At 40.6% G+C, this 22,135-nt stretch overlaps 1 protein-coding gene across 1 annotated transcript; it reads right to left on the reverse strand.

Moving 5' to 3' along the window:
* Positions 1 to 632: 632 nt before the first annotated feature.
* LOC105036138 (uncharacterized) lies at positions 633 to 21,840 on the reverse strand. The gene is made up of 4 exons (XM_010911881.4): positions 21,559 to 21,840; positions 2,413 to 2,674; positions 1,780 to 1,854; positions 633 to 1,003 (listed from the first exon to the last, which is right to left on the reverse strand). Exons 1-3 carry the CDS (start codon positions 21,712 to 21,714, stop codon positions 1,787 to 1,789), a joined length of 486 nt encoding a protein of 161 aa, XP_010910183.1. The 5' UTR covers positions 21,715 to 21,840; the 3' UTR covers positions 633 to 1,003; positions 1,780 to 1,786.
* Between the last annotated feature and the right edge of the window lie 295 nt (positions 21,841 to 22,135).

Here is a 22,135-nt window from a genome sequence, read left to right on the forward strand (position 1 = left end):
GATTTGAAATCATCTAATTTAATGTCAAAGCTCTGGTTGGCATGGCTGCAGAATCCAGTTTACTTTTCGAAAAATATGGGAACCAAGGCAAACATGGTGTTTGGTGACCTCAACAAGTCAAGAAGAGCATGACAGAATAAGAAAGTGAAGAGCTCTAGAGAACAACTAGGGATTTTGACTAGAAGTTGGGCTTTTGAAGTGAGACTTGAGATCAGCTAATTCAAATATTAAGGCTCTGATTGGCATGGTTGGCGTATCCAGTTTTCGATTTTTTTCAAAACTACGAGAACCAAGGCAAAAATGGTGTTTGGTGACCTCACTTTTAATTTCAGTTTTTTGGACTCTTTTCTAGTCCCGAGAAATTGTGGAGCTGAAAAATCTGATTTCTCAAAGTTTTCAAAAATCAAAACCATCTGTGACAACTGCCCTCACCACCCCAGCCACCATTGACGGCCACCATCATCCATTGCCGGCCACCAGCCTGCTGGAGCCACCAATTGCAAGAGTCCACCGTAGCTGCAGCAACCATGAAGCACAACCCAATTGACTGCCAAACAGATTTCAGGTTTTCGGTTTTCAGAAAGAAAAAAACAGAAACTGGTTTAAGACTTTAAAAAGCTAAAAACTTGAAGTGATCCAAACACTACCCAAATAAAATAATATATATAACCTGGTTCTATCCACGAGCTTAACCAAATGAAGTCCCATCTCCCTAAGCTTGGCTTTATTGTTACACAATCTATATTCAAAGTTTGAGATCAGCACATTTGGAAGTTGAACTAGTCAAGCCCGAGCTGCTCACACAAAGCTCGGCTTATTTTCAGGTCTGGATACTTGGGGAAATGTAGTAACATCCATTCTTTTCCTTTTTCCTTCCATCCCTTCAACTCCACATTTTTGTCTCTCATCTTCCTCGCCACCCCCCAATCCCTCCTATGCACTGCATGCACCACATGCTCGTGACCATTAAAACTTTCACTTTCAATGCTTTAGCAAAAGTCATCTGCCAAACAAAGGTGAATTAAAGCTCATGACCATATCTGGAAGAGATGCATCATAAAGGAGCAAGAACTGAAAAAATGGTAAGGCAAGTATAGAAAACAAACATCAAACGATATCATCATCGAGCCAGAAATGGAAGAAAGAAACAAAGACTAAAATGGAACCAAGGACAATGAGGAGGTTGTTACAATAAAGACTAGCAAGCTCGGGGGTGGGGGGGGGAGGGGGGTTGCAAAAGACGGTACTACATTTGCATGACTTGAAAGAAAAGGCAAAACCAGCGCAAAAGACGGTACTACATTTGCATAACTTGAAAGAAAAGGCAAAACCAAAAGGAAGAGGAGAATGAGCAGAATAACACTAAATGACGTTTTTAATTGTAAATTAAGTACCAATGAGGTACTAAGTTCTTAAATCCAAATAAATAAAATGACAAAAATTAATGAGATTATTGAGAGGCATGATTGCAATAAACATGTCGAAGTTCAAACCATACAAACTCATATTTTTATGATTTTGGACCAGTTTATGATTTTGCACTAGTGATAAGATGTTGTCATAGAAATTAAGTGAATTTGTCCCTAGTAATTGCTAACCTAGTAGATCTGCTCTTTACCATTTTCCAATTGCAATGAGCCTCATTTTCAAAAAGAACTGCATCAACACGTTTACTTTGTCTACCATTCAATTCACAGATTTTAGACTACAGAAGAATCAAAATTGACACTACTGATACTGAAAAATGCTCATAGCACAAGGCAAAGGCGAAAATATAACTGCAGATTTAGTCCATTCTGCTATGACCTCGCCCTCCACATCTTGAACACATGATGTTTCCAGTGCCTCCACAACCTACATATCAGAAAGTTCGAATAAACCAAGGAAGTAAACTCAAGTAATGCAAATATTATATATGTAGAGCACTGAAATAGGCATATGGAAGACAAAATGCAACCTCAGATGGGGATGTACAATTACTATATCTTGATGATGATTTCATTCTAAAAACATAGCATAAAGGAAAGCATGTATGAACATGCAAAATTTTATTGTATTGTCATGTTATTGTTATTTGGAGGGAGCGTTTCTGTAAATGCAGAAACAAAATCTTAGTCAAGAAATAATGCATAGATCTTACATCAATCCACTATCTGAAGCTTCTTAATTTTTCCTTTTTTAAAAGACTACAAGCTCAGAATTATGATCCTGAAAAGATTTTATATTGCACAATAATTGGTACGAAATGATGAAAAAGAAGTATACATATCTCCAAAAAGCTCTTCTACAGATATTGCTACTCAAGTTCTACATTTTACTGATACATGTGCTTGATATAGATTACTGTTTCAAATGATACTGTAAACTAAGGTTAACAATAATGGCATGAACAAAGAAGAATGAGCTTATTACCTAGGCACCTAACTTTCACAATGATTCCCTGGCTCTCCAGTATCGAGTCAATATACAAACCCGAACCTGAGCAAGTAGCACAGAGGACAGCACCTTTAGCTTGACAATCCATGCAAGGTGGGTTGTCGCCTATTTCCTTTTTACTCAAAGTGACACCAACCGGTTCCTCAATGGCTTCCTCTGGAATGGACTTGTCATAACAGAATAAAGATTCAAGTTTGCTTCTGCATCTTTGCAAGTCATTTATGGAACTTAATTTAATCTGTAAGATTAAAAACAAAAGATTACGCTGAAATTCATGTTATGGATATGGCAGAGACATTGGCAAGGAAAACAATTATTGATTCTGCATAGCTGCTGTTGTCTTTAAATACGTCTCTAGCTTGCAGATATGCCTTCTTTTGTGCAAATCTAAAGAAAATTTCCGTACATATAATGAAGATTTACCACAAATATCCACGATAAGGCACAGAGAGAGAGAGTACTTTCTTCTGAAATAGAATGTCAGTTTTCCAGGTTTAACAAGCATAACATAACATGTCTAGCATTCATTATATCAGGGCTTCCTTATAAGAACTTTTCATCAAAAATGAGAGGCAAGGAGCAAAGATAGATGATCAAAGAGTTGTTTAATAATCTCCGTTGTATGTCCTACTATGAAATAAATGAGATTATGGTCAATAATACGGCCAGCCCAATTTGGGTGGGCCTGGCTCAAGTTAGGAGAGAAATGAAAAAAAGAGAAAAGGAAAAAAGTTATCAAACATATATGGAAAAACATTGGCACTAGTATAACACATAAGGCTCATTTCATTATTCCCTTTAGTAACTGAAAAAAGTATCCAGTCTATATATGTACTCAGAGAGCTATGCATGTACTTCATTTACATGTATATATATCCTAACTGCATGCACAAAAATGACTCCAGCTATAAAAGATGAAAATAATTTGAATACTCTTTGAATATAAAGGTATGGTAAACAACAAAAAAAGGATAAAGCTGATTTCATCACATTATCATATTTTAGCTTAGCAGTACCCACTGGTTTAATCTGTACACGAAATGACCATTCAGTGCACACAATCAATCTGCCTCTGTAGCAAATAAATTATTTTGGATAACAAATATGCAATGTACTGCCAATGATCCCTATTAGACATCTTTAAAAAGTTTTAGTTGATATACCACTGAAAGATATGGGGAAAGATTATATGCGCCTTAAGCTCAAAGACCAGTTGATAAAGAATTTTGCAAGCTAAAGTGTTGCTAACCAAAACCAGGTAATCCATTAAAATGATTGCCATGGATTAGCACTTGCACATAATTCCTTTATATTTTCAATTGAATGTTTGAATAGATAGTTCCTTGGCTTTCCATTTGAATAGTAGCTGTTTTCGCGACCGTTGTGCTTTAAGATTACCACTGCGGCCCTGTTTCCCGTGATTGCTGGTGATCTGACGGGCCGTAGCGAGCACTATCACAGAAGAAGTATGGCAGGCATCCCTGTGAACTGCGCGGGGACCTCAAAGGCAGGAGCTAAGCAAGATCTAAGTTGGAGACGGATGGTGCAAGGCCATATCGTATGAATCTCACCGGAGCCTTTGCCAAAGGAGGGGGAGGATCTTATGAAGTGGTTCCTGGATGTGGTCCACTTTCCAGAGGAGGAGTTAAGAGAGGAGTCAGCAAGCCGGACAGCCTCGATGGTGGTGGCAAGGAGCTTCGGCCGGAGGGTGGCGGCGAAGACAGTGGCGAGGGAGTTCCAGCTACCAGCAGGGGTTAAAGGTTAGGTGGTGGGGCACAGGCTGGAGAGGGGGTTCTACCTTTTCAGATTTAAGGAGGCAGGGGAGAGGGATCAAGTTCTCAATCGGCCTTGAGTAGTCGTTGGTCAGGTGGTGGTGATGGAGCCCTATTCTTCCCGATAGAGGGGGCAATTAACTCGGCATTGGTGTGGATTCGACTGTTGCGGCTTCTGATGGAGTACTGGAGGAGGCGGCATTGCGGAGACTTCTGTGCCGGGCCGGGGAGTTCTCCTCGATCAACGACTACATGATGGAGAGGAGGGTTGGGTTTGCCCAAGCCGCTGTGAGGATCGACTTCTCCTGGCCGTTGAGATCGAGAGCTGAAATCATGGGCACAAAAGGGCCCTTTTGGCAAAGGTTCTCGTAGCTCGGAGATGGAGGCTCCGACTGACGAGGAGGGGTTGGTTGCGGATGTTGACAGTCCATGCTTGGGGATGTGGCTGGTAGCCATCCACCGATGGCAGCCCAACCTGGAGGGATCGATCGGCTTGAGGAAAGAGACTGAGTATACTTGGGCCACTGAGCCCGCATCGAAGGCGAACCAAGTGGACTCGGACTGGGTGGAGGCGAGTGGATGGGTTCAACTGGGGCAGCCTCTTCCTAGCCCAAAAGGCCCCGACCCCCTAAATTTGATGCAGGCCAGGTGCCTGTGAAGCCCATTGGGCGGAATTCGAATATCAGTGGGTCCAAGAAAGGGCCTGCCAAGCCAAACCAGGCTAAAGGCAAAGCTCTGGTCCTTCTAGAGACCCGCATGGAGTCGACAAATGGTGCTAGAGGTCCTGGGGTCTTCATTTTCGCAGCAACGACCTTGGAGGAGGGGAGGACCTTGGTTCAATAGGAGGAGGTGGCATTTGATCCAGGGCCCACAGTTGAGGTGGGGCATTCGGAATAGAGGACTGCACCTATGCATATGGATGTGGCGGGAGGAAGCCCGATCTGAGAGCATGAGGATGTTGTTATCCAACAGAGATAAGCCATCCAAAAAGAGGGAGATAGTCTGCCTGCGATGGACCTAGCGACAGCTAGATCGGAGGTTGATGCTTAGGCTAAGGGGGGTTCTGGTGCGGACTCCCCTTCTAACTAGCTGTATGATGAAAATACTGATCTGGAATACTCAAGGGGTGAGGAAGCCCTCATTCCGGTCGACCTTCGATAGATTGATCCAAAGCATGGCCCTGATGTGTCCTGCTCGAAACCCAACTCTTTGGGGCGAGTCTCGTGTGAGCCAGATGGTAGATTTCGATAGCGTGGAGCAATTATATTGTGGAATCTAGGATGTTGGGAATTGTGTCCCAAAGTCAATCATCAATCTATTGATGGTTGAGCTTATTATACAAATATATATGAATTGATAAATTAATAAAATTGTTATTTGATTTTTTCATCATAAAATAGTGTATATCTTCTTAATAAACTCCAATGTTGTGACGAAGTCCTTAAGACTATTTTAATCGATATAGGAAGAGATATCGTTTAGTTTTTAAAATAAATTCACGACCAAATGATACGCTATTACTAGGATGATAGCGATTATGGAGTATAGGTCGTTGTGTGTCATATGTGTTGGTGTCCTCGTAACCAAGTGGTGTAGAGACACTGGTATGGCATCAAATGAGATGTAACAGTATATCTCATTGAACGTGACCAACTGCTGAGCACTCTACTGTCAAGAATAGCTCATAAAGGATATGAATATAAGTAACCCTCCGACCTGAGATCACCACGGTGACTTGCAAGCAACTCACCATGCTTTGGTGTCGGACTATCTGAATTTCTAATTCAGTGACGAAAGATTTCTGAGTACAATCAAGTACTTGCGAAGTCGGTGTGTGAGTCAAGATGGAATTGATCCCTTTGAATAAGTAGGAGTTAATGCATCAATAAAACCTTGGCAAAAGTAATCCATCCGATGGATTTGAAAGGTTAAGATACAATGCAGTTGACTATTCAGGGGTTGATAGTTAAACCCAGATCACCTTGAGTATTAGAGTCAAACGAATGAATTATACGATAACTATATGCCAATAGGTTCATGAATGATGCTTTACAATCTTTCGACCTATCCGGATGTCAAGTACCATTGCTAGATGGTCACTTTGATTGGTATAGAAAGTTTGTTTCTATACTACCGACTTAGGTTCGAACCTATAGGGTCACACTTAAAAAAAATTTCCGACTGATCATGTGGCTGATCAACGATTGAGAATCGTTCTAAGATTTAATTGTCAATTCGATTGATGATTAACTTTATGCAAAAATTGCAATAAATTAATTTGCTAATTGTTGGTGAATTGTAGGAGGATTTATTGACAATTAGATTGCTAATTAGCTTAATTTGATTGAGCATTAAGATTTGGATTAAATCTAATTGAATTAGATTCAATTTGGTTTGACCTGATTAAGTTATGAGATGATCTAATCGTTAAGGATGTTCGATTCTTGATTCGAGCTCGATTAATTTTTAATTTGATTAGGACTTAATCAAGACCATTTGTTACCTAATTGGATTAGGTAATCTAATTGGGTCTAACCTAATTTGATTGGATCAATAACTCAATTAGAAATGAATTCGAATTCAAATGGAACAAGAAAACCCCTTGGGCCACCTTTCACTATGCCCTTCACTTTTTCATGCGTGAAAGTGATTTTCGCATGGAATTTCTCTCGTCCAAGAGATGTGTGGCGCCTTCTTCTGATCCTTTTTGGATTAGAATTTGGTTGGTTTAAGTTTGAATTCAAATTGGTTTGAAATCAAACTTAAACCTAAAGTCCAAGACTGGAAGGACTCTTCCTTGCCGCCGACCATCTTCCTCATCACGCCAAAATGATTTTTTGCATGGAGTTTTTGTGCCCATCTGATGTTTGTTGCCCACCTTTCTAAGTCCTTAAGATATGGATTGAGTTTGGTTCAAAATAGAATTTAAATCTGATTTGAATTGGTCATAAGATCAAATCCTATTTGAATTAGAACCAAAACAATCAAACTCTATCCTTATCTTGATGGGACGCCACCTTAAGAAGGGGTGTTTTTTGTGTGCCCCATTAGATGAGTTTTTGGCATGAGAGAACCTCAGAGAGGGCATGAAAAATTAGAGAGAGAGGTGAGCATCCATGCATGAGAAATTGAGGAAGAAGGTTCCTCTTTGGGCGTGAGATCTAAGGTGGGCTTCTAGGGTTTCCTAGTTCTAGATTTGTAAGACAAAAACGCAAAAGAATTTTGTTCTTTTTCTTCCACACCATCTCCTCCTTGAAAAGCTCTATCTTCTGATCTAGAGGTGTCCGTTCGATCCAAAGAAAGGAGTCATCTTCAGCCATCCAGAGCCTTCGACGCGAGCTAGCACTCCCGAGAAAGACGCTCTATTGGAGGCATCAAGTGGAATACCTGTAGAGGCCAGACGCACTATGCAGCTGCTCGGCATCAGAAAGGACCTCCTACCATGTTCATCAGCAGAGGCGATCATCGACCCATGATCAGGTAACGAGTTTTGGACTCATCAGATCAGATCTAACCGTTAGATCTAATTCAGAGCATCGATACGATCAATGCAGTCTTTTCCATTAGATCAGATTTTTTATATGCATTATTTTCATACCATAGATCCTTAGAAAGATAGTTTAGATCTGATCTAAAGTATATGTAGGAGATTAAATTGTTTAATCTACTATTTCTACTATAAAAAATTTTAAAAAATGCATGTTTTGAACTACCTGTTTCCCAACAATGATATCAGAGCTTTGATTTCTTATGACATAAATTTTTTACATATAATCTGATATTAATCTGATTTTAATTGTTTAGATTAGATCCAAATAATTAATCTAGAATCTGAGTAGTGTAGTAATCTAATTGGATAGATCCCCATAGCCGTCCGGTCATAGGAGAAAATAAGATTTTACGGCCCTCTCCTTCCATTCGATGAAGTTCTCCTATGACGTGTAGAGGTGCGGCGCGGTCTTTTTCATGAAGATAAATAACAAAAAAATTTTAAAATTTTATTTTAGATCTGATTTAATGTATCTTAGATCTGAAATTAGGATTTTAATCATTGTATGATTGTTTATAAAAATATTTTACAAAATTTGAAACTGTTTTCAAACACCGAACCCCAACACATGTCAGTCCAAAACTTAATTGAGAATTAAGTGATCTAGATTTGAGAATCAAAGATCTAAAGCATCAATTTCATAATTCATGGGTTAATGGGTTAACTCAAGTCAAGTCCATTTAACTGGATTAGACCTAGGATTAGAAATCATTAATAATGGACTATGTTAGTAATTGATCAAATCTAATTAATAGTTAATTCTGATTGGATCAGTTTCTTCTTTTGATCAATTCTCAATAATTGAAGTTAGTCAAGTCCATGTCTTTGATTAGACCAAGATGAACCTTGATCGTAGCTCCGTGATCGAACCCAAGTCTATAAGCTGATCAAATTGAAATTGTTTAATCAGTTGGTGTCTAAGATAAGTTTGGCAGTCTTGATTGGTGGTCACTAATTGGGAGCTACTTGCATAGATTGAATCTATAACGAGTTAATGACATATCCCTCCCACCGATCTCACTTACCTAACCAACGTGCTCAATCATATTTTGATTAGATCACTTAATGATTAGGGTTGATCCATGCTAACTAAAAAATCAATATGACTGATTTAGATACCCCTAGTTCAACTTATCTTGAGTCCTCTTCATGACTTGACGAAGTCAGTGGAAGGATTTATGACTGATTAGATGGATCAGATTGAACCTAATCTTCTTTAATCTAACTTGATGAAGCCAGTGGGTGGATTAAGATTAACTGATCAAGTCTTTTCTCATCTATCAATTCAATTAATTAAATCATCTAAAATTATTAGGTCCCTAAAAATGAATAGTTATGATGATGACTAGATCATAACCTCCCATTAAGTTGGATGATAATGGGTTCAATAGTTAGATGATCATTGGACAGCCCAAAGATCTGATGCTCATCTGCTATTGAAATTATCATTCATAATATGACGACTCAATCGAGTCTCTCTTATGGGTGATCAGGATGACCGATCAAAATCGAATCTGATCATTTGTGGTTAGATTCCTGAGTATGATCATATTAATGGTTGGACCTAACCAAAACTTTCAGTGGAGGCCAAAACCTACTATTAGGATCTTGGGACAAAATTAACTACTAAAAATTGTTTGATGAAATAATTGGTCAAGAACCTACCCATAAGATGCACATGAGTGAGCCGGCCAAAGTCGGGCTCATGTGCAACTGTGTGGATTCTAATACCGCTAAAAAATTAGAATAATTCCTGAAATTAGAGGTAGAGGCTACCAATTCATTTAAAATAGTGGGAGAACCTTTAGACTAAAGCCCATGTCTTTAGGCTTAATCGATTCATATACTTAGATTTTGATTTTTCTTTTGCAGTTATGGCCACCAATTTATCACTCCGATCACTGTTAGACAGTGATAAGCTGAAAGGACCCAATTTCGATAGCTGGTGTCGAAAATTGAAGATAGTCCTAGAGCACGAGCGAATCTTGTACATGCTGACAGATCCAACATCTGAGGAACCCACTCCCAATGCTCGTGGTGCGGTTCGACACACTTACTTGAAGTGACTCAATGATCGCACCACGGTGCGTTGTATCATGCGGACAGCTATGAACGACGAGTTCAGTCGCAAATTCAAGAAAGTTTAGCCAGAAGAAATACTTAAAGTGTTGAACGATTCTTTTGATACTCCCGACGACGTTGAGTGGCACAAGACCAATTATGTCATTTTCAATGCCAGGATGAGGGAGGGGGCATCAGTAATCGATCATGTATTATACATGATCGAACAAATCGAATGCCTCAGCAAGTTCGACTTTTCCTTGCATGAGCAGCTTGAGAAACATACAATTTTGAATTCTCTGTCGAAGTCTTACTTACCATTTCTCAGTCATTATCGAATGACGAAGCCTATAGTAAACTACCACGATTTGTTGGGATTGCTACAGACTTTTGAGAAAAACCACTAGCTCCACAAGGAGATGGTGAATGTAATAGGAGGATCTTCTTCAAACGAGTGTTGTCCCTTTAAGAAAAGGAAGAAGAAGAAGAAAAATAAGGTGCCAAGTGCTGGGGGTCAGACCATGAAGTCCAAGTCCGACCAGAGTTAGATAGAGTGCTTCTACTGTAAAAAACAGGGTCATTGAAAGAGGAACTGTCCTCAATACATTGCTTCCCTTGATCCGAACAGGCCTAAGAAAAAAAAGCAATCAATTGCTAAGCAAGGTAATTATATGATAACTCCTTGCAACTTCTCAATTTGTGATATAATGATCTGGATATTAGATACTAATAGTCCTATTAACATTTGCAATTTATTGCAGAGACTTCAGATCAGTAAGAAATTTGAAGACGGTGAGAGATTCCTAAACGTTGGAGATGGAAGATCAGTTCCAGTTCTAGCTTTCGAAATTATCAAACTTGTATTCAATTCTTATATCATTGTTCTTAGTGATTGTCATTTTTATCTTAGTTTTTTATTGAATATAATTTCTGTAGGTCTTCCGGCCAAAAAAAATTATGAAATTTTAATAAAAAAAAATTTTGTGATATCATTTTGAATGGTGTTACTGTAATGCACAGATAATTGAACAATAAAATTTACGTTGTATCATGGCCTAGTGTAATGTACATATCGAGAAAACGTCCTAGGATAGATGATGTCTCGGATGGCTACCTTTGGCATTATAGGCTAGATCATAGTAACAAGAACAGAATGAACGAGTTAATCCGAGAGAAAATCCTTAAAGACAATAATTGTGAATCATTACCAACCTGTGAATCATGTCTACTTAGAAAGATGACCAAATCATCTTTTACTGAAAAAGGTGAACGAGCCAGTGATATTCTGGATCTTATACATACTGATGTATGTGGACCGATGAGCACAAGTGCGAAAGAAAAGCATCAATATTTCATTACGTTTACAGACGACCTATCTAAGTATGGATATGTCTACTTGATGAAAAACAAATCTGAATCATTTAAAATGTTTAAACGATTACGTAATGAGGTAGAAAAATAAATCAAAAAAAGCATTAAAACTCTTCGATCTGATCGAGGAGATGAATACCTTTCCTATGAATTCTGACACATCTAGAAGAGAATGAGATTCTCTCACAACGGACTCCTCTTGTAATGCCATAGCACAATGGCGTCTCAGAAAAAAGGAATCAAACTTTGTTGGACATGGTTCGATCCATAATGGGATTTTCCAATCTGCCAATCTCTTTTTGGGGACACTCGAGTCTGCTTGCTATATACTTAACAGGATTCCAAGTAAGTCCGCGAATAAAATATCATATGAGATATAGACTGGACATAAATCAATACTCTCACATCTTAAGATTTGAAGGTGTCCAACTTACACCAGACGTTTAAAAATAGACAAACTAAAACTTAGGACTGACAAGTGTATCTTCATAGGGTATCCGAAAGAAACCAAGACATTATTTCTACCTTGCTGATGAACAAAAAGTGTGCGTGAGCAATAGAACACCCCTTTTAGAAAAAAAAATTCTTAGTGAAGGAATTAGTGCTTCTAAAATCAAGTTTGATGAAGTTCCACAAGTAAAAAAACCGACACAATCTAGTGAACCCACAAAATCTGATTTAATTGAATCAAATCCAGAACCTATTATTGATGCACCATTAAGGAAATCCGATAGAGTATCACGTCCACCAAATAAATACTATGATTTTTTGATCTGAGATGGAGATCCTGTTAAGCTCGATGAGAACGAAGATCCAGACAGATACTATGATTTTTTGATCCGAGATGGAGATCCTGTTAAGCTCGATGAGAACGAAGATCCGATCTCCTACATGGATACAATGCAGAAATCTGACTCCGATAAATGGCTAGAAGCCATGAAATCCGAAATAGATTCTATGAAGATCAATGATGTGTAGACATTAGTTATTCATGAAGGAGTAAAACCCATAAAGTGTAAATGGATCTTCAAGAAAAAAAGAGGTGCAGACGGCAAGGTAGAGATCTATAAAGCCCGTCTAGTTGCCAAAGGATATCATCAACATTATGGTATTGACTATGACGAGACTTTCTTTTCTGTAGCAATACTAAAATCCATTCGGATTATGCTTGCGATAGCTGCACATCTAGATTATAAAATCTGACAAATGGATATGAAAACAGCTTTCCTTAATAATGAGCTGGAAGAAGATGTGTATATGATACAACCTGAAGATTTCACATCCATAGACGAGTCTAAGGTATGCAAGCTTCAAAGATCTATTTATGCATTGAAGCAAGTAAGAATTGAAACATACCTTTTGATAAAGTGATCAGAACGTATGACTTCATTAGGAGCGGAGAACCCTGCATATACAAATGGATTAACAATTCTGTGATAGTATTTTTTGTTCTGTATGTGGATGATATTCTCTTAATCGAAAATGACATTCCTGCATTATAAAAAATAAAAATTTGGCTATCGTCTCAGTTCTCCATAAAAGACTTGAGAGAAGCATCCTACATCTTGAAAATGAAGATTTATAGAGATAGATCAAAAAAGATGCTTGGATTGTCCCAATCCACGTACATCGATACCATATTGAAATGATTTAACAGAAAAAATTTCAAGAAAAGCTATCTTCTGATAGGTCATAAAATTACTCTCTCAAAGAGGGATTGTCCGACAACTCCTCAAAAGAAAAAGTGTAAGAGTAGGATTCCATATACTTCGACAATGGATTCTATAATGTACGCTATGACATGTACAAGATCAGACATGGCATACTCACTAGTAGTGAGCAGATACCAATCTGATCCAGGGGAGAACCACTGGAAGGTTGTAAAAATCATCCTTAAGTATTTGAGAAATACTAAGGACCAGTCACTTATTTATGAAGAAACCGACTTAAAACTTATGGGATTTACAGACTTCAATTTTCAGTCGAATCATGACGACAGCAAAAACATGTCGGGATACATCTATATCCCAAACGATGAGGCAATCTGCTGCAAAAATTTCAAACAGCATACCGTGGCCGACTCTACATGCAAGGCGGAATACATCACGGCATCCGATGCTACGAAAGAAGCTGTGTGGTTACGAAAGTTCATCGACGAGCTCGGAGTGGCACCCTCCCTCGATGATCTTGTTTTGTTATACTGCGACAGCATTGACGTCATTGCTCAAACGAAAGAACCGAAGTCACATCAGCGCACCAAATATATTCTATGCTGCTACCATTTGATCAGGGAGATCGTAGATCGAGGTGATGTCGAGCTTCAGAAGATCGACAGAAAAAAAAACTTAATCGATCCATTTACAAAAGCCCTCAGTATCAAGGAGTTCCAAGATCATAAATTGAAGATGGATATATGATACTGTACTGATTGACTTTTGTCCAAGTGAGAGTTATTGAGAATTGTGTTCCAAAGTCAATCATCAGCATGTTGATGGTTGAGCTTATTACGTAAATGTATATGAATTGATAAATTAATAAAATTGTTATTCGGCTTTTTCATCATAAAATAGTGTACATCTTCTTAATGAACTCTAATATTGAACTGAAGTTCTTAAGACTATATTAATCGATATAGGAGGATATATCTTTTAGTCCTTAAAATAAGTTCACGACCAAATGATACGTTATAACTAGAATGATAGCGATTATAGAGCATAGATTATTGTATGTCATATGCGTTGGTTGTCTTCGTAATCAAGTGATGTGAAGAGACTGGTATGGCATACAAGTGAGACATAAGAGTACATCTCATTGAATGTGACCAACTGCTGAGCACTCTACTGTCAAGAGTAGCTCGCGAAAGATATAGATATAAGTGTCCCCCCAATCTGAGATCACCACGGTGACTTGCAAGCAACTCATTGTATTTTGGTGCAAGACTATCTGAATTTTTAATCCAATGACTGAAGATTTCTAGGTACAATCAAGTACTTATGAAGTCGGTGTGTGAGTCAAGATGAAATTGATCCCTCCAAATAAGTAAGAGTTAATACATCAATATGTTTCAATTCAATAAAATCTTGATCAGGATAATCCATGTGATAGATTTGAAAGATTGAGATACAATGTAGTGGACTATTTCGAGATTGACAGTTAAACCCCAGATCACCTTGAGCATTAGGATCAAAGAGATGAATTATACAGTAACCATATGCCAATAGGTTCATGAATGATGCTTTACAATCTTTCGAGCTATCCGGATGTCGAATACCATTGCTAGATGGTCACCTTGATTGGTATAGAAAGTTCGTTCCTATACTATTGGCTTAAGTTTGAACCTATAAGGTCACAGTCAAAAAAAATTTCTGACTGATCATGTGGCTGATCAATAATTGAAAATCATTCTAAGATTTAATCGTCAATTTGATTGATGATTAATCTTGTGCAAAAGTTGCAATAAATTAATTCGCTAGTTGTTGGTGAATTGTAGGAGGATTGATTGGCGATTAGATTACTAATTTGCTTAATTTGATTGAGCATTAAAGTTTGGATTAAATCTAATTGAATTAGATTCAATTTGATTTAACCTGATTAGATTATAAGATGATCTAATCACTGAGGATGTTCGATTCTTGATTCGAACTCAATTAATTTCTAATTTGATTAGGACTTAATCGAAACTATTTGTTACCTAATTGGATTAGGTAATCTAATTGGATCTAACCTAATTTGGTTGGGTCAAGAACCCAATTATAAATGAATTCGAATTCGAATGGAATAAGAAAATTCCTTACACCACCTTTCACTACGCCCTTCACTTTTTCACGCATGAAAGTAGTTTTCGTATGGAATTTCTCTCGCTCAGAAGGTGTGTGATGCCTTCTTCTGATCCTCCTTGGATTAGAATTTGGTTGATTTAAGTTTGAGTTCAAATTGGTTTGAAATCAAACTTAAACCTAGAGTTCAAGATTGGAAAGACTTTTCCTTACCGTCGACCATCTTTCTCATCACGCCAAAATGATTTTTTGCATGGAGTTTTTGCGCCCATCTGAGGTTTGTCGCCCACCTTTCTAAGTCCCTAGGATATGATTGAGTTTGGCTCAAAATGAAATTCAAATCTGATTTGAATTGGTGATAAAATCAAATCCTGTTTGAACCAAAATCAAAACAATCAAATTCTATCCTTATCTTGATAGGACACCACCTTAAGAAGGGGTGTCTTTTTGTATGCCCCATTAGATGAGTTTTTGGAGTGAGAGAACCTCAGAGAAAGTGTGAAAAATTAGAGAGAGAGGTGGGCATCTGTGCCTGAGAAAACAAGGAAGAAGGTTCCTCTTTAGGCATAAGATCTAGGGTGGGCTTCTAGGGTTTCCTAGTTTTAGCTTTGTGAGAGAAAAATGCAAAAAAGTTTTGTTCTTTTTCTTCCATACCATCTCCTCGAAAAGCTCCATCTTCTGATCCGAAGGTGTCCATTCGATCCGAAGAAAGGAGTCATCTTCAGCCATCCAAAGCTTTCGACACGAGCTAGCACTCTTGGAAAGGACAATCTATTCGGAGCTTCGAGTGGACTACCAGTAGAGGTTGGACGTGCTGTGCAACTGCTCGACATCAGAAAGGACCTCGTACCACATTCATCAGTAGCGGTGATCATCAATCCGCGATCAGATGAGTTCTAGACTCATCAGATCAGATCTAACCGTTAGATCTGATTCAGGACATCGATACGATCGATGCAGTCTTTCCTATTAGATCAAATTTTTTATATGCATTATTTTCATATCATAAATCCTTAGAAAGGTAGTTTAGATCTAATCTAAAACATGTGTAGGAGATTAAATTGTTTAATCTACTATTTCTGCTGTAAAAAATTTTAAAAAATGCATGTTTTGAACTGCCTGTTTCCCAACAGGACATGTCGAGAGGGATCCTGGTAATGTGGAGGTGCGGCTCGATCAGGATGGATGCATTCCACAGATATGAGCAACAGGTGGCTTTAGTCATCTCCGAGCTGACCAAAGGACATTGACTTTTGTTCGGGATCTATGCGAACACCAAGTATAGGAAGCAGAGGTCGCTGTGGTCCGAGATTTCTAGGATGGTGTCCTAGGGCCTACCCTCTCTTGTCGCTAGGAACTTCAATTGTATTGTGGGGCCCCACAAGAAGATAGGTGATAGGCAGTATGTGGACAGTATTGACTCTAGAGAGTTTAGGAAGTTCATCGACGATGTAGATCTGATTGATCTTGACTACTCTGATACCGAATTCATCTGATGTAACAATCGGGAGGAAATGGCTAGAGTTTGGGAAAGGATTGATCGGGCTCTTGCCACCGCCGACTGGCTCCAATGCTTTCCTGGGCACCAGATCCAGCATCTTCCAAGGATCGCGTTGGATCACTACCCAATTCTCATCACTACTAACGGCCAACACATGCCGAGGGGCCCATTCAGGTTTAAGAAGTTCTAGACTTTCTTCCAAGTTCGTGAGATCTGATTAAGGAGGTTTGGAGGATGCCGATTCATGGGGATGCACGGTATCGGGTGTCTCAGAGACTGAAGCTAACCAGATGCAGATTCCTCTGATGGAACAAGCTTGAGGTTGGCAACATCTTCAGGCAGATTTAGAGGGTGGAGGTAGACATTGTGGAGCTACAGAGGAGAGAGGATCAAAAGGAGGGCCTCCAGGAGACTGACTTAAGGGAGCTGCATTGCAAGCTCTCGGTGCACCACTCTTTGCTTAGATAGCAGAAGATACTATGGAGGCAAAAGTTGAGGGTGCAGTACATCAAGGAGGATGACAGAAACATCAGATTCTTTCATCAGTCCACCATGATTCGAAAGTCGACCAACCGGATCAGGCAACTAAAGGAGAGTGACGGTGGAGTGGTGGACGACAGTGAGGAGATCAGGGGACAGATCTTCTAGTTCTTTAGATCTTGTTGAACGGCGCCTTTGGGTGAGGACATCCCCTTCCAAGGGTCCCGACCAGTTATCCATATCTCCAATCAGAAGAATGAGACCTTGACTCGTCCAGTGTCTGCTTAGGAGGTATGGGGGATCCTTTAGTCCCTTGGAGAGGATAAAGTCCTGGGGCTGGATAGGTTACCGCCTCTCTGCTTCTATCGGTACTGGCCTACCATCCGAGGCGAGGTGGTGGAGGCCGTGCAGATGGTCTTTGACTCCAAAGATATCCCAGAAGAGTGGAAGAAGACTTTGATCACCATCATCTCGAAGCATCCAGATGCATCTACTCTAGGACACTTGAGGTCGATCAGTCTCTACACCACTCTCTACAAAGTATGTGCCAGAATTTTGGTCAAACCACTAAAGCCGATTGTCCCTCATCTCATCAGTCTTGAGCAAGATACTTTTGTAAGCGACTGGTTCATCACTAACCATGTCTTGCTCATCCAGAAGTTTATACATGATCTGCAATGTGCCTCGAGCCATCAAAGTCTGATGGCAATCAAGTTGGACATGGAGCGGACATATGATCGATTGAGCTAGTGCTTCCTATGGCAGACACTTTGGGAGCTTAACTTTCAAAACAGGTGGATTGATTGGATCATGGACTATGTGGAGCATCCGAGTTTTGTCATTTTGATCAATAGTTCTTCGATAGAGTTCTTTCACTCAACATTGGACTACGCCAAGATTGCCCTCTGTCCCCTAACCTGTTCATCTTATGTGCTGATGCTCTATCTCGGATGTTGAGGGCAGCGGTTCAGGGGTCGACGTTGGAGTCCTACTGACTTGCCCCTAAGGTCCAGCCTCTCTCGCACCTTCTCTTTGCAGATGACTGCCTTTTGATTGATCGGATCTCAATCCAAAATGCAAGGTGTTTTGCATTTATCGTCGAGGCCTACTATCGGAGCTTCGACTAATAGGTGGATCTGCAGAAATCCACAATTATCTTTAGCCCTAAGACGAAGATCCAGGTGAAGCAAATGATTCGAGAGAGGTTAGGGATCCAACAGCAGATCGAGACTCTGATCTATCTGGGGGTCCCTATCACTAGTCGGCATCTTCGGAGGGCTGACTGTAGGCCCATGGAGCAACGGGTCCAGGATCGTCTCGACAGTTGGTAAGCCAACTCCCTCTCCATGATAGGCAAGTTGACACTTGTGAGATTGGTCTTCTATACCAGTCTACCTCTTGGCAAACACAATTATGTTGAGCTCTTATCTCAGACAGTTGGAGCAGTTATTCCGAAATTTCTTATAGGGCTCTAAGCATGATGGTCGTGGGCTCCACTTACTGTCCTAAGGGGTAGTCTGCCAATTTGTGGAGGATACAGACCTTGGGATTCAGTCTCTTTTCATTAGGAAGGAGGTTGCGATCACCAGGCATGCCACCAGATTCCTCATCCAGTCGGATTGTCTATGAAGCAAGGTGATGACGGCTCGATATGGGCCATGGAGTTAGGGATCCGAGGTTTGAGCTCCTCGGGGTGGCTCTTTCATCTGAAAGGAGATTTGTGCTCGTGTCCCAACACTTTCGACCCAAATCAGAAGATTGATTGGAGATGGAAGGTCGGTGGATGTTAACCAGGATGCCTTCTAGCTTGCCTCTTGTCCGATGGCCGACTTACGTCAGCACGGATGTGGATGATCAATTGCAAGTTTGTGACCTGCTCACTGTTGATGGTAGGGATTAGAGAGTATAAGACATCATCCGTCTCTTCGGTGGCCCACTTGTGGATCAGATTCTCTCCATCCCGATTCCTATCCATCGCAGCCAGGATTTGAGGGTGTGGGACTGTTCTTTTTGTCCGAGAGATCTTTCTGCGATATGCAGGCCTACGACGAGTACCAAGATTGAGGCCACCTGGATCTGGAGAGTGGCTGCTTATCCTAGGGTGAGGCTCTTCTTTTGGAAGGTTGTTTGGGACCGACTTCCGATGCGCACTCTTCTCAAGGATAGGGGAATGGAGCTTGCAGTCTCCTATCCAATGTGCGGGCAGGAGGATGAGTCAACGGAGCATGCCCTCTTGCATTGCCCAGAGCGAGACTGATCTGGAGGAGGGCAGGTGGTCAGTCGTGGGAGATGAGCACTGATCCTTGGCTGACCCATTTTCTAAATGCAATCTATTAGAGTACTGTTGAGGGGTCGACCAATGCCTGGAGGGAAGAATGGCACATGTCGTCTGTCAGATCTGGCTCTCCAGAAAGAGCTTGATCTTTGAAGCAGAGGTGGTATCCGCTCATCGAATGCTGGAGAGAGCTTTTTGTTTGACTGTCGAGTACAGTCGCTTCGACACTGTGGTCCCTCCCTTAAGGTCTCCGAATCCTGGGGCTCCCATGCTGCTCTTGCAGCGATCTAGAGGGTTATTTTTATTTTTTGGGTGCCCCCTCCTTCGGGATATATCAAGATAAATTTTGATGACAGCATCAAAAATGGTAGGGATAGTCCTGGCTTTGTCATCCGGGGATCGGATGCTAGATTGTTGGGGACCGAGTGATGATATCTCTTCGAGCCTTCCATACCGAGTGCAGAGCTTCGTGCCGCTTGGGCTAGTATTGTCTGTGCCCGATAACAGTTATGGGCTGAGAGGATCATCATTGAGGACAACTCTACCATTGTCATAGACTGGATTCGGAGCGACGCAATGTAGTAGGATGTCCACCCGCTCCTTCATGACATTCGGATTTGCCTTCGAGACTTCACAGCAGTTTTTGCTCAACACGTCTTTCGGGAGGCGAACAGTACTGCTGATTGGATTGTCTCTTACGTGGTTGAGTATACTGATGACTGGATCTGGTATCAGGACTTGACCTGCCCATGACCCATGCAGGATATTTTATTTTTAGACCTTTGGTGGTGCACTCATGCTAGATCGGTGTGAGCACTTGTTTGTACCAAAAAAAAAAGATATGTCCCACGGCACTAGAAGTATCTAGATTATATCAAAATTTTCTATATTGAACCAGTCAGTATATTCCGTACTGAGCCGTACCGATGGAGAACCAATATGGTTCGACCAACGAAGACAGTATATCGGAGGAGAGAGAGGGAAAGAGAGGAAAAGAGAGAAAAAGAGAGAGGAGGAGAGGGAGAGAGAAGAGACGCCTCCGAAGGCCGACGGTAGCCCGCTGTGGTCGTCGGAGGGCCGTGGAAGCCTCTGTGGCTCGATCATCGTTCGATAAGACTTTGAAACGAGTGAGAAAGAGAAAGAGAAGGAACACCAGAGGGAAGTGAAGTTCGCGGAAGGTTCATTGGTCTTTGCATGGTGGCCGTCGTGGCCATCGGACCGTGGAAACCAATTGGGCGGAGCCGCAGCCACGAAATAAGGGCGACCATGCTCCTTTATCGCAATTTTTAAAAACGATGATGAATAGTGAAACCGGCAAACCCATTGCGGGCTTCACTTTTTGATTTTTTTTTAAAAAGTCAAAAACAGTAAAGCCGACAATTGGTTTGCCGGTTGCCGGCTTCACTTAAGTGAAGCCGGCAAACCAATTGCCGGATTCATGATTTTTCGGCTTTTTTAAAAATAATCGTGAAACTGGGGCATTGCCCATGTTTCACACCTGCAGTGCCACATGCGTGAAGTGCGTCGGGCCGTACCTTACCGTGCTGCCGACTGGTCGGAACGACCATCGGTACCGACACAGCAAACCTTGGATTATATACTGGCTTTTCTTACAATAACAAGGGAAGAATTATGACTCGTGACTCAAAAAAGAAAGAGGAATTCAAAATACAAGGTAGCCTCCATCCTATAGGATTTTTTTTTTTTTTTGTTTTGGACTGCTCCAAGAGCTTAACTGAAGCGTAGCCTCCACCGTATAGATTTTTCCTTTTGCGTTTTTTGACTGCTCCAAGAACTTAAGTGAAGCCTTTAGCCATATGAGGAAACTAAGTGAAGCCTTATTAGGAAAACCCGATCACCTCACTCAAGTTCAAACTTTTAATCGAAGTTCTCCAACAGCTCATTCCCAACCCCTACATTAACCTTTACATTATCATCCATTTTTTGGGTGACACTTTATCATCCTTGCAAAGCCCATCTTATAATGCATTTGGACATCTTTCTAAAAATCCATAAACAGAAACAAGGAGAACAGGATCCTTTTCTTCCAGGATCAAATTAAGCCAAAGGCAGAATGAATATATTTTCTATACTACATCATTTGGACCTAAATTTTCCTTCAAATATCAAAAAAATCACATATTTCTGTTCAGCTATGCAGCAATATCAGCAAATCGTGGCCAACCAGCAGCACCAATAATATATTAATCAGGGGAAGGAAAAAAAAAAATCAAACGCTAAATGATTAAGTTGCTTCGAAATCTACAGTTTCGAAGCAAAAAATAACGGATCGTCCGCATATAAGCAAGTATTCTCTCCGAAACGAAATTGTTCACCTGAATCCGTGACGAATTGCATCGAGAAAACGGAGAATCGGCAGGAAAAGCGAGAAATCTGGAGGTGGGCAGACTCTCTTTGATCTGAAACGGAAGAAGAATCCGTCGATCAGAGCGCGATGAGGCGACGGAACGGGGTCTCATCGAAATCTCCATTGCTCTCTCCCTTTTCCTTCCAAGTTTCAATGGGCCAGGTGGCGAAAGATTAGAATAAACATTCTGGCTTTGGGCGTATCGCCCATTTCGCCCTGCCGCCCCCGCACTCGTCTTACCCAACCGTCCTTCCTTAGGATTTTTTTTTAATTTTTTTTATTTCTTATTTTCAAAAATACAGTCCTGCCCATCTTATTTTTCAAATTACCGTCCATGCTAAAGTCACCGACGATTTCAACGACACCTTAACACTGATGTATTTTTTTTTTTTTTTTGATGAATAGAGAGGACAGGGGAGGGGGAGGGGGAGGGGGAGGGGGAGGGGGTGCCCCTCCTGCGCCGTCATCCCCCCCTCTCCCCCCGCACCTCCCCAACCTCAGCGAAGCCCATGCTCCCATTACTCGATGCGAACACAAAATGGTTG

The sequence above is a fragment of the Elaeis guineensis genome, chromosome 6 (genome assembly GCF_000442705.2).
Source record: "Elaeis guineensis isolate ETL-2024a chromosome 6, EG11, whole genome shotgun sequence".
NCBI classification, from domain to species: domain Eukaryota; kingdom Viridiplantae; phylum Streptophyta; class Magnoliopsida; order Arecales; family Arecaceae; genus Elaeis; species Elaeis guineensis.